At 44.1% G+C, this 12,579-nt stretch overlaps 1 protein-coding gene across 1 annotated transcript in view; it reads left to right on the plus strand.

Annotated features, from left to right (window-relative positions):
* The window catches only part of slc22a31 (solute carrier family 22 member 31), a 17,678-nt gene extending 7,455 nt beyond the window's left edge, over positions 1-10,223 (plus strand). Inside the window, exons 4-9 of the mRNA XM_079598196.1 lie at positions 1,384-1,552; positions 1,787-1,932; positions 3,065-3,173; positions 4,565-4,779; positions 5,862-5,973; positions 8,306-10,223. Of these exons, the coding sequence (XP_079454322.1) occupies positions 1,384-1,552; positions 1,787-1,932; positions 3,065-3,173; positions 4,565-4,779; positions 5,862-5,973; positions 8,306-8,753 (1,199 nt within the window). The 3' untranslated portion in view covers positions 8,754-10,223. The remainder of the gene's footprint in view (positions 1-1,383; positions 1,553-1,786; positions 1,933-3,064; positions 3,174-4,564; positions 4,780-5,861; positions 5,974-8,305) is intronic.
* Positions 10,224-12,579: the final 2,356 nt, after the last annotated feature.

Raw genomic sequence — 12,579 nt, forward strand, 5'->3', positions numbered from 1 at the left:
TTTCTATTCATCGAATTAACATGAAATCATGGTTTCTACAAAAAATATTAGGCAGCAAAAACTGTTATCAGTAAACTCTCTGATCTCAACAAACAAGTCTATTCTATGACTGTCAGTCACTCAGTATGTTTTTTTTTTTTACATAGTTAAAATCGCGTAATGTTTAAGAAATTATTCGCTCCGTTGTGAGTGCAGTGCGCTTGCAGAGAGACTCGGCCCACACACTCTTCTGATTGGCTGTTATGTTTAATTGATTTGGTTGCGAGTGCAGTGCACTTGAGACTCCGCCCACACACTCTTCTGATTGGCTGTTATGTTTAATTGATTTGGTTGTGAGTGCAGTGCACTTGAGACTCTGCCCACACACTCTTCTGATTGGCTGTTATGTTTAATTGATTTGGTTGTGAGTGCAGTGCGCTTGCAGAGAGACTCGGCCCACACACTCTTCTGATTGGCTGTTATGTTTAATTGATTTGGTTGCGAGTGCAGTGCACTTGAGACTCCGCCCACACACTCTTCTGATTGGCTGTTATGTTTAATTGATTTGGTTGCGAGTGCAGTGCACTTGAGACTCCGCCCACACACTCTTCTGATTGGCTGTTATGTTTACTTGATTTGGTTGCGAGTGCAGTGCACTTGAGACTCCGCCCACACACTCTTCTGATTGGCTGTTATGTTTAATTGATTTGGTTGCGAGTGCAGTGCACTTGAGACTCCGCCCACACACTCTTCTGATTGGCTGTTATGTTTAATTGATTTGGTTGTGAGTGCAGTGCACTTGAGACTCCGCCCACACACTCTTCTGATTGGCTGTTATGTTTAATTGATTTGGTTGTGAGTGCAGTGCACTTGAGACTCTGCCCACACACTCTTCTGATTGGCTGTTATGTTTAATTGATTTGGTTGGGAGTGCAGTGCACTTAAGACTCCGCCCACACACTCTTCTGATTGGCTGTTATGTTTAATTGATTTGGTTGTGAGTGCAGTGCACTTGAGACTCCGCCCACACACTCTTCTGATTGGCTGTTATGTTTAATTGATTTGGTTGGGAGTGCAGTGCACTTGAGACTCCGCCCACACACTCTTCTGATTGGCTGTTATGTTTAATTGATTTGGTTGCGAGTGCAGTGCACTTGAGACTCCGCCCACACACTCTTCTGATTGGCTGTTTTGTTTAATTGATTTGGTTGCGAGTGCAGTGCACTTAAGACTCCGCCCACACACTCTTCTGATTGGCTGTTATGTTTAATTGATTTGGTTGTGAGTGCAGTGCACTTGAGACTCCGCCCACACACTCTTCTGATCGGCTGTGATTCGTGATTGGTTTGTCTGGTGTCTGTGGACACACTGTCACTAATGTCTCTCTCTCGTTTAATCCTGCAGGACTGGAATGGTGTGACCCGCCTCACAGACTCATGGTGTCGATGGTCAGCGGCTTCTTTGCGGTGTTTGCCGAGCTGCTGTTGCCGGGGCTTGCAGTGCTGTGCCGTGATTGGCCCGTTCTTCAGGCTGTCACCACAATTCCCTTGCTGTTATTGTTCTCCTATTGGTGGTGAGTGTGTGTGTGTGTGAGTGAGTGAGTGTGTGTGTGTGTGTGTCATCGTTTTCTTTAAAGGAGTCTGTCTGTCAGCCAGGTTGGGTCGTCATTTGAATAAATATGTTTTTATGTTAAATTAACACGTTAACACATGCAATTAAGTTGACTTAAGTGTGTGTGTGTGTGTGTGTGTGTGTGTGTGTGTGTGTGTGTGTGTGTGTGTGTGTGTGTGTGTGTTGCGCACACAAGCTGTGCTTCAGTGTTCCCAGAATCTCCTCGTTGGCTCTTGGCCACATCTCAGATTCCTCAAGCAAAGAAGTGTCTCCAGTCTTTTTCAGCACGGAACGGTGTGTGTGTTAGTGACGAGCTGTTCCCCGCTGAAACACTGCTGTCAGGTGAGGATCTCGGCCTCACAAACTTCCACAACTATCATCTCTAGGGATGCACTGAACCCAATATAATAAAACACTTGGCCGAAATCCGAATACCAAATATTGCCTATTTTCCCATTTATTTGAACAATTTTTCACCATTGCATGAATAAAATTGTTTCATAAATTTTATTATTTTGTCTTGCTTTTAAAAGAAAAAAATCTGTTACAAAAACTTCCAAAAAATGTTCCAGAAGACATTATACCAACATAGCACAATATAACTTAAAATGAAGAAATTGTTGTACTAAAAATATTTTTATTTGGTCATCTTTGAGCCATTTGATCGTATCATCTAAAAACATCATTGTTCTGTAAAATTTATTCAGTCTTTTTGCTATTTTCGGCTAAATCGGTGACATTTGGCATTATCAGGACCCACAAATATTCCCTCATTGCATTATTATACATTATATTCAACATTATATACAGTTTAATGTAGTTCTGACACTAAAACTCTGAAACTAAAACTTTTAAATTTTTTCTCACAGTCATTTTTATTTTGGGTGAACTATATACAATACTTATTGTCACTATCCACGATACATATTGATGCATTTTTGTATTGCGATATATTGTTACACCGCTATGTGTTTGAGCCCGTCCCAGTGATGATCAGAGAGAGTTAATGAATCGCTCAGGAGTGATTATACTTCCACAGGATATGATGAAGAACAGCATCTAGCTCTTGAGAGGAGAGTTGGTCTCCTGATGAGACGGCTCTTTAGTTCCCATGCAATGATATTCCAGCTCACAGGAATCTGAATCACATTACGACAAATCAAGACCCATCACGGAGAGAGAATAGACCCGTTTAGGGTTTAAATTGAGGAATCAAGCCCGTCCCGCCCCGAGATTTACAGTGGAATGTGACGGTCAGAAATCTACCAACTATTCTCTCTCTCTCTCTCTCTCTCTCTCTCTCTCTCTCTCTCTCTCTCTCTCTCTCTCTCTCTCTCTCTCTCTCTCTCTCTCTCTCTCTCTCTCTCTCTCTCTCTCTCTCTCTCTCTCTCTCTCTCTCTCTCTCTCTCTCTCTCTCTCTCTCTCGCGCTCTCTCGCTCTCTCGCTCTCTCTCTCTCTCTCTCTGTGTCTCTAGAGATAGATGAGATGTTCCCTGAGGACGTCCAGCCCGAGTATCATCATGTGATAGAGTTACGTCACACCAGAGTCATCTGGAAGAACTGCCTCATTCTGGGCTTCACTCTGTAAGTTACTCCTGAAACTGAACAATATCATACTTCTGTTACACAGAAATTGCAGGGTTCCCGCGGGTCTTAAATAGTCTAAAATTCTGAACTTTAAATTTAAGGCCTTTAAACGTCTTAAAAACGGCCCGATTTTCATCCGAGGTCTTAAATTTAATTTAGTCAGGTCTTAAAAAGGTTTTACCCTCGTTCATTTCCTGAAATGCTGGCCACACAAAGTTATTACAAAGTAGCAAAAAAGTATACGTGAAATCGAACTGAAATACGTGAGGTTTATCTTTTTATAAAACCTTTTTTGTCAAAACTTTATTTGAATTTGTACATGTTATTAGATGACATGTTGCAAGACACTCTTTTAAAATCTAGCCATCATTTTTTATGTTATTATTTTAATGTTTATTTAAACAAAAAGTGCATATTGATGCTAATTTTATTTGTTATTTGCTGGTTAATGCGTCATGTAGGTCTTAAATTTAAATCTTTATGGTCTTAAAATGTCTTAAAAAGGTCTTAAATTTGACTTACTGAAACCTGCATGAACCCTGAATTAGCGAATCAGCACAAACTCCTCCTCTTCCGTTGAGAAAGGGATTGTGGGTTAGGGTTGATATAACATACATATATATAAATATACATAGTTAGCTGATTCAGGGGTCCGTTTGCATCTTTAAAAAAAATACAAAATTATGTAATTCCACCCGTGCATTTCTGGATGCGTTCGTTCCCTGTCTCTCTCTGAAACGGGCTTACAGCGCGCTGAAGCAGCTTTTGTGGACCGTTCATGTTCCCATTCTGGGAATATGACTGTCGCAGTGTTGAGGTCGAGACTCGCCTTCGTCCACGAAGCGCAATGTCCATTACCACGCCCCGTCCTCGGGTGCCCCGCGGGGTGGGTGATAGGAGGATAGTGTTGGATGTCTCGCCCGGTAACCATTTCCTGTGGGCTCCTCACTCCTCCCTTCCTCGGCAGCCGGTGGAGTCCCCGTGGAGCGGGCTGGTCCCTCTGTAATGGGTGGGCCGGCCGTGTCACCCGGGGCTCCCGCAGAGGACAGGACGCAGATTGCAGCATTGGAGGGTGAGCTGTCCTCTGGAGATGATGACTGGACTGCGTTATCTTCCTTCTGTGAGCGTAACGTTGCCCGAGCCGGATCCAAAACTGTCAGCTGTGCTGAAACGGGCCGCCGAGGCAATCCTAACAGCTTGATTATTGAGAGTGTTTATGCTTTTTGAGGATAAAAAAAAAAAAAAAAGGAGTGAATGGATTTTTTTCATTGTATGGTGGTTGTGTCCACACACTGGAGACAACATATACAAGTGGATGTTGCATCCGATGAGCCCTTTAACTCATGAGATCTGGTTTTAAAGTGTTCCCGTTCCCTGTCCCCCGTCAGCTTCATCGGCACTGGGATCCAGTACTGCTTCACACGTAACCTGCACATCTACTCCACACACTTCTACTTCAGTTACTCCCTGCGTGTGCTGACCGGCGCGCTGGCCTGTGTGTTCCTGTGTGTGTGTGTGGACCGCTTCGGCCGCAGGGGGATCTTACTGCTGTCAGCCATCGTCACGGGCCTGTCCTCTCTGCTGCTGCTCGCTCTCACACAGTGTAAGACACACACACACTCACACACACACACACTCACACACACACAAACACACACTCACATCATCATCGTCACGGGCCTGTCCTCTCTGCTGCTGCTCGCTCTCACACAGTGTAAGAGACACACACACACTCTCACACACACACACACACACACACACACACACACACACACACACACACACACACACACACACACACACACTCACTCACACACACTCACATCATCATCGTCACGGGCCTGTCCTCTCTGCTGCTGCTCGCTCTCACACAGTGTAAGAGACACACACACACTCTCACACACACACACACACACACACACACACACACACACACACACACACACACACTCACTCACACACACTCACATCATCATCGTCACGGGCCTGTCCTCTCTGCTGCTGCTCGCTCTCACACAGTGTAAGACACACACACACACTCACACACTCACTCACTCACTCACTCACTTACACACACACACACACACACACTCATCATCATCGTCACGGGCCTGACCTCACTGCTGCTGCTCGCTCTCACACAGTGTAAGAGACACACACACACTCACACACACACACTCACTCACTCACTCACTTACACACACACACACACTCATCATCATCGTCACGGGCCTGTCCTCTGCTGCTGCTCGCTCTCACACAGTGTAAGACACACACAGACACACACACACACACAGACACACACACACAGACACACACACACACACACACACTCATCATCATCGTCACGGGCCTGTCCTCTCTGCTGCTGCTCGCTCTCACACAGTGTAAGAGACACACACACTCACACACACACACACCCACACACTCACTCACTCACTCACTCACTCACTCACTTACACACACACACACACACACACTCATCATCATCGTCACGGGCCTGTCCTCACTGCTGCTGCTCGCTCTCACACAGTGTAAGAGACACACACACACACACACACACACACTTACACTCACTCACTCACACACACACATACAAACACTTACACTCACTCTCACTTACACACACATACACACTCACTCACTCACTTACACACACTTAATGATGAGTTCTGTTTCTCTCAGATCTGCACGGCGGGCTGGTTCTGGTTCTGTCAGTCGTGGGTCTTCTCTCGTCTCAGGCGTTGGCCATGCTCAGCGTGTTCTTCGGCAGTGAAGTCATGCCCACCGTCGTGCGGTAATCTTTCATACTCAAGTGTGCTTTCTGTTTCTGTGCATACTAACACATGCAAGTGAATAAAGGCCTGTGAAGCTGCGGCTACAGAGACTTGAGAACGGCTGATGTTAGAGAAATTTGTGTTTCGAATGCATACTTTGCGAGTCTCAGGCTATGTTTACACGGAAACGATCTGAAGAGAAAACGCAAAAGTGGCGTTGCGATATCACTTTTTATTCTGCGTTTAGACGAGCGTTATTGGGGGGAAATATGTGTGCATACGGTGACGCAAAAGTGTGTGACATTCGATGTAGTGTGCACTCCAGGCGGCTAGGTGGCGATGTGAAGCACTGAAAGTGAAAGAGACGCTGACACAGTTTTTCATGTTTAATACGGTAAAGCTGCTGCTTTAACCCTCGGCGCTCTTCGCGTGTCGCTCAAAAATGACAGATTTTTTTTTTTGTCAATGAAATTAATTCTATATTTTAGTTTGATAATGTTTTGTTATTTTCCTGTACGCGACGGTGGAGCGTTTTTAAGATTTCCACTCTGGAGGGTGGTTTCACTTTTTTGCGTTTTTAAGCCCCAAAAACGCCGTCGCCGTGTAAACGAAAGGCACATCCGATAAAATATTTTTACGTTTTCAGCCGCGAGCGTTCTCGTGTAAACAGGGCCTTTATCCTTTCTGAATCTGTGTGTTTTTTTGTTTTGTTTTCTCACACAACCTTAAGCCAAGTTCACACTACAGGATTTTAAGCCCGATTTAAGACCGATTTGCAAATCGTTGAGCTCGCCGACAGGTCGGGGTGTTATTGCATGCAAATCGCGGGGGATTAGCGGCCGATGAACACTCGCCAATCTGTTAGTATGAAAGAGCCAACAACGCAAAGACACTCGCAGACGCGTCGCCGAGCCCAGAAAAATATCTAGCATGCTAGATATCCGGAGCTGTCGCACGACTCAACAACATGTGATGTCATGAGCTACAGCCAATCAGAGCAAGGCATGGGTTGAGGTCACCGGGAAAATACGCGTTTTTTTTTTTTTTCAGAGCAAATCATCGCGCAAACAGTTTGCAGCACTAATTTCTGTCTGACGTCCGTATTCAAACAAAGACTCGCGTGTTGTGTTCTTCTTCGCTGGGTAGTGGCGCGCATGCGGTTTCGCGTCATTTCCGGTTCGTTTTTATCGCGTGATTTTTCGTGACAAAACGTGGTTTGTAGACAAGATAGAATGGTTGGGTGACAGAGTTGTTGTCGACTCGTGTAGTGAGTTACCTCCTGTTGCGGATCAATCACGTCGTGTCGTGTGGTGTGAACAGCTCAACAACTTGAACACTCCTGATTTCACAGAGAGCAAGTCATGTAGTGTGAACCGCACAGTTCAGCCCGACGGTTTAAAATCCTGTAGCGTGAACTTGCCTTCAGTAAAAATTCTAGGGCAGATTACCGACTGTTTTTTGGAGAACTCAACTGTCCGAATCTCTTCCGAATAGTGCTGTCAAAAGTACCGACTTCGGTACCCCGTTGATACTGAAATTTAGAAAAAGCGCTGTTGAGCGGATTCTTAAACGCCTCTGATTGGCCATTGTGTTTAAGCGCTCAACATGCATGTCTCTGATTGGCCGAGCGCTTGCACAGATACACACGGGAGCGTTTAAAAACATGAGTCTATCAGCGGATCCATAATATACTCGCTGATAGACGCTCCCGTGTGTATCTGTGCAAAGCGCTCGATGAAGAGCGTCAAAGACAACATGTTTTTGAAGTGTTGATCATTGTAGCCAATCACAGACACACTATATGTGACCCTGGACCACAGAACCAGTCTGGAGCCGCACGGGTATATCTGTGGCAATACCCAACTATACATCGTATGGGTCAAAATTATAGATTTTTCTTTTATGCCAAAAATCATTAGGATATTAAGTAAAGATCATGTTCCATGAAGATATTTAGTAAATTTCCTACCGTAAATATATAAAACATGTATTTTTGTGAGTGAATGCAGCACAATCGTGAACATAAATGCACAACTTTAAAGGAGATTTTCTCAATGTTTTGATTTTTTTGCATCCTCAGATTTTCAATAGTCATATCTCGGCCAAATATTGTCCTATCCTAACAAACCACACATCAATGGAAAGCTTATTTATTCAGCGTTCATGTTATGTATAAATCTCAATTTCAAAAATGTGACTGGATTTGTGGTCCAGGGTCACAGTGTTTTATAAACACAGCTATTAACCAATCAGAATCAAAGACTGGAACTAAGTGTCTTATAAAAAATGAATAACCCCACTGTACATGAGTTGTTTGAGTGTTGTAAACTGTGTGTGTGTGTGTGTCCTCAGCGGTGGCACGTTGGGTCTGATCATGTCTGCGGGGTGTGTGGGAATGGCAGCGTCGTCTCTGATGGAGCTGCAGAATAACGGAGGATATTTCCTTCATCACGTGGTGTTCTCCTCCTTCGCGGTGCTCTCGGTGCTGTGTATAATGCTTCTGCCCGAGAGCAAACACAAGCCGCTGCCGGACTCGCTGAAGGACGGAGAGCGTCAGCGGCGTCCTCCTCTCTTCCTCACGCGGGTGAACCGGGAAAACCCGCCGCTACTGCGCACCGAGTTCAACGCCGAGTTCAACCGCGAGAACTACTGTCGTCTCGTCAGCGCAACCAGGAAGATCCTCGCTAAAGACGCCATGCCTCTCAAGATCTCCAGCGCCACACACACACTCTCACAAGCTCAAGCTCCTCTACTGGCCTGTAACGGCACTGCACCGGACGCCCGAGAGGATGAGTCCTAGCATTACACTGAAACACACACACACACTCTCTCTCTCTCTCTCTCTCTCACACACACACACACACACGCTCACAAGCTCAAGCTCCTCTACTGGCCTGTAACGGCACTGCACCGGACGCCCGAGAGGATGAGTCCTAGCATTACACTGAAACACACACACACACTCTCTCTCTCTCTCTCTCTCTCTCTCTCTCTCTCTCTCTCTCTCTCACACACACACACACACACACACACACGCTCACAAGCTCAAGCTCCTCTACTGGACAATAACGGCACTGCACCGGACACCCATGAGTCCTAGCATTACACTGAAACGCACACACAGACCCACACTCTCTCACACACACACACACACACACACACACACACACACACTCACTCTCTCTCTCTCTCTCTCTCTCTCTCTCTCTCTCTCTCTCTCTCTCTCACACACATATACACACACACACACAAGCTCAACCTCCTCTACTGGACAATAATGGCACTGCACTGGACACCCATGAGGATGAGTCCTAGCATTACACTGAAACACACACACACTCACTCACACACACACACACACACACAACCTCCTCTACTGGACAATAATGGCACTGCACTGGACACCCATGAGGATGAGTCCTAGCATTACACTGAAACACACACACACACACACACACACAAACAAACACACACACACACACACACACACACACAGGTCCTCATCTCATAGCACGGACAGTTTGTTCACCGTGTCTTTTCCCAGGGAAGACGTCGTCTTGCTGCTTAAACTGTTGAGAATCCAAGTATTTAAACTTCGAAGTGTTCATGTTTTGTACGTCTATGCACAGATGTTGCTGGGAGACTCTGGTCATAGTTTACACACTCGAACATCACGTCTTCCTCCTCGTCTGGTCATAGTTTACACACTCGAACATCATGTCTTCCTCCTCGTCTGGTCATAGTTTACACACTCGAACATCATGTCTTCCTCCTCGTCTGGTCATAGTTTACACACTCGAAAATCTGTTACTTGCATCACGTCTTCCTCCTCGTTTGAATGAAGTTTAAGCTTTAGTAACGAGAGCCGTCGCCTGTCCACTTACAGGAGCGTCTCATGCCTCTCATTAGTGCAGTCCTGTGACTGAAGTCTGTTACACACACACACACACACACACACACACACACACACACTGCTGGTTCACTGAGGAGTGCTCAATGGATTGATTAGCACTCGATGATGTCAGAATCACCAGGACAACGTGTAGAAAGTCGGAGTGTGAACGTGTTTGATGTCGTTTTGTAGTTCCTGTCTCTCTGGATGTCATGTTGTTGTTTCTCAGAAGCAAGCCTGTCAAAGCAAGAGAACTGTTTCGTCCCTTTTGTTTTTATTATTATTATATCTGTTACTTGTTTGATATGGAAATAAACTGTGTGTTGTGCCAATCTGAGAGCGCACTACTTGTACTTTTGATCCTGAACTGACCAAAAATGTTGTCGACAGCCAATGATGTCTGAATGATGAATAAATCATGGTTGTAGCCTAAAAAGTGAAAAAATAAGTACATTAAAATAGAATGATTAGAATAAAATACAACAAAACATTGATTAAAATAAATAGATTTTGTGGAACGCTTGCTCATCTCGTTTATTCTTTGTCGTTTTGTAGTTCCTGTCTTTCTTAATGTCCTGATGTTGTTGTTGTTTCTCAGAAGCAAGCCTGGCAAAGCAAGGGAACTGTTTTGTCACTTTTTTCTTATTATTATTATTATTATATCTGTTACTTGTTTGATATGGAAATAAACAGTTTATTCTACCAATCTGAAATGGCACTTCTTGTACTTTTGATCCTGAATTGCGAATCAGAGCCACTGGACAAACATGTTGTCGACAGCCAGTGATGTCTGATTTATGAAAAACACTGCAATATAAAATAAAAGATATAAGCAAATTATCAGATAAGGCCTGAAAAAACAAACATATTTTCTGATCATATTACAGTAACAGGATGAACATTTACTGTAAAAAAAAAAGTTAGGTAGTATCATGTCATGGTACATTAGAGTCTTTGCAGACAATGACACATAAACAGTATTTATGTTGCATATGTATCATATTTATGAGTGCGCCATTCACTTAAAGGGGTGGTTCAGGATTTTGGACATCGGACCTCATTTTCAAGTTAGCCTGGTTGTTATTCATCAGTGGAGACAGTTTTCAAAAAATTTCATCCAGTCCTTCCAGTTGCATAGTTTGCCGATGCTAGGCTAGCGCGAGTCAACGGTATAAGCTAGCCTGCCATTAAAAACAGTTTTACCCACTCCAAAGTACACCAAAAGCAAATAAATTATAACGGCAGACTGTCGATGTAAATGTCTGTTGAGAGAATAATGTTAGAAATCAAACTACCCTTTCATTGCATTGCAATAGTTACACTTTGTTCCCTGTATTTATTAGCACAGTCTACAGCAGCGGCGGAGTGATATTAAGTTACCTAGGCAACCGAGAGAGTCTCCACATGACGCAAGTGTGTTTACCTGCCGCTGACACTCATCACTACAGAAGCAGAGTATATTTCACTAAGAAATCAACATAGGACTATGGCCACGTTTGAAAGCCATGCCAATGTTTCAGACTTTGGAGACGAGGAATGTGTTTTATTCAACGAACCGTACATGTATGAGCCGGAATACACAGACGAAGAACTAATCGAGATAGATACTAAAAGGGCAGAAATTGAACTGTAACGTTATCTCCACTAACGCTGTCATTGTCATTCTATAAGTTATGAGAAGGGACTAGCTTAATAGATAGCTATAGTAGCCTAACAAAAGTTATTACCTGTTCATCTGCTGTTGGTGCATATGGAAAGACGGCTGGAACTGCATTCCTTGTCAGTGACTTATGAACGTTTCGATTATGGGGTTTTTCAAAGTCGTCTGGTCTAAAATAATCACTACAAATTCGCAACTTTAATAGTCTCTGCCGGTGTCTCGTTGTCCAAGCCAGCAGAAAGAAGCCACAGTTGGTTCCTTTCTGGATCTCTCAATGGAAATTTGTGGAAACTTTTTGCATGACCATCTATTTGGTTTATTTTTACAATTTCGAAATGCACAACGAATCACCATGTTGCCAATTCCTTAGTTTATAATCGAATGTTTTTCAATATCGTTGTTCAAGGCTACTAACGTAACTAGCTAGCTAGACGTCCCGTCTGTAGTGCGCGCGCTTCTGTTCTGTGTTTACTTTTCGGCGCAGTACTACTAACCGGAGCAAAGTAAAATTCCGCCGCTGCTGAGAAACTAGTTCCTGTAAATGTAATGCGATCATTGAGATGTAAGAGTACCGGACCGGTACTTTGATTTCTAACATTATTCTCTCAATAGACATTTACATCGACAGTCTGGCGTTATAATTTATTTGCTTTTGGTGTACTTTGGAGTGGGTAAAACTGCTTTTAATGGCAAGCTAGCACAGATACCGTTGACTCGCGCTAGCCTAGCATCGGCAAACTATGCAACTGGAAGGACTGGATGATTTTTTTTTGAAAACTGTCTCCACTGATGAATAACAACCAGGCTAACTTGAAAATGAGGTCCGATGTCCAAAATCCTGAACCACCCCTTTAACAACCCAATATTCACAACAATACAATGTTTTCACTGTACATTCTGGCCTATCATTTGGATTAGTGACTAGCGAGCGCGTGCGTTTCTTGCCAGTCTGATATTCTACCTTGTCATGTAATATCATAAACAACATGACATCAGTAAAAACACGTGATTTGTCCACCCTAGTGACGGGGTTTCCCTTCATAAACCATTTTCCACTGCCGACCACGTGACGTG

The sequence above is a fragment of the Phoxinus phoxinus genome (genome assembly GCF_949152265.1).
Source record: "Phoxinus phoxinus genome assembly, chromosome: 2".
Classification (NCBI taxonomy): Eukaryota; Metazoa; Chordata; class Actinopteri; order Cypriniformes; family Leuciscidae; genus Phoxinus; species Phoxinus phoxinus.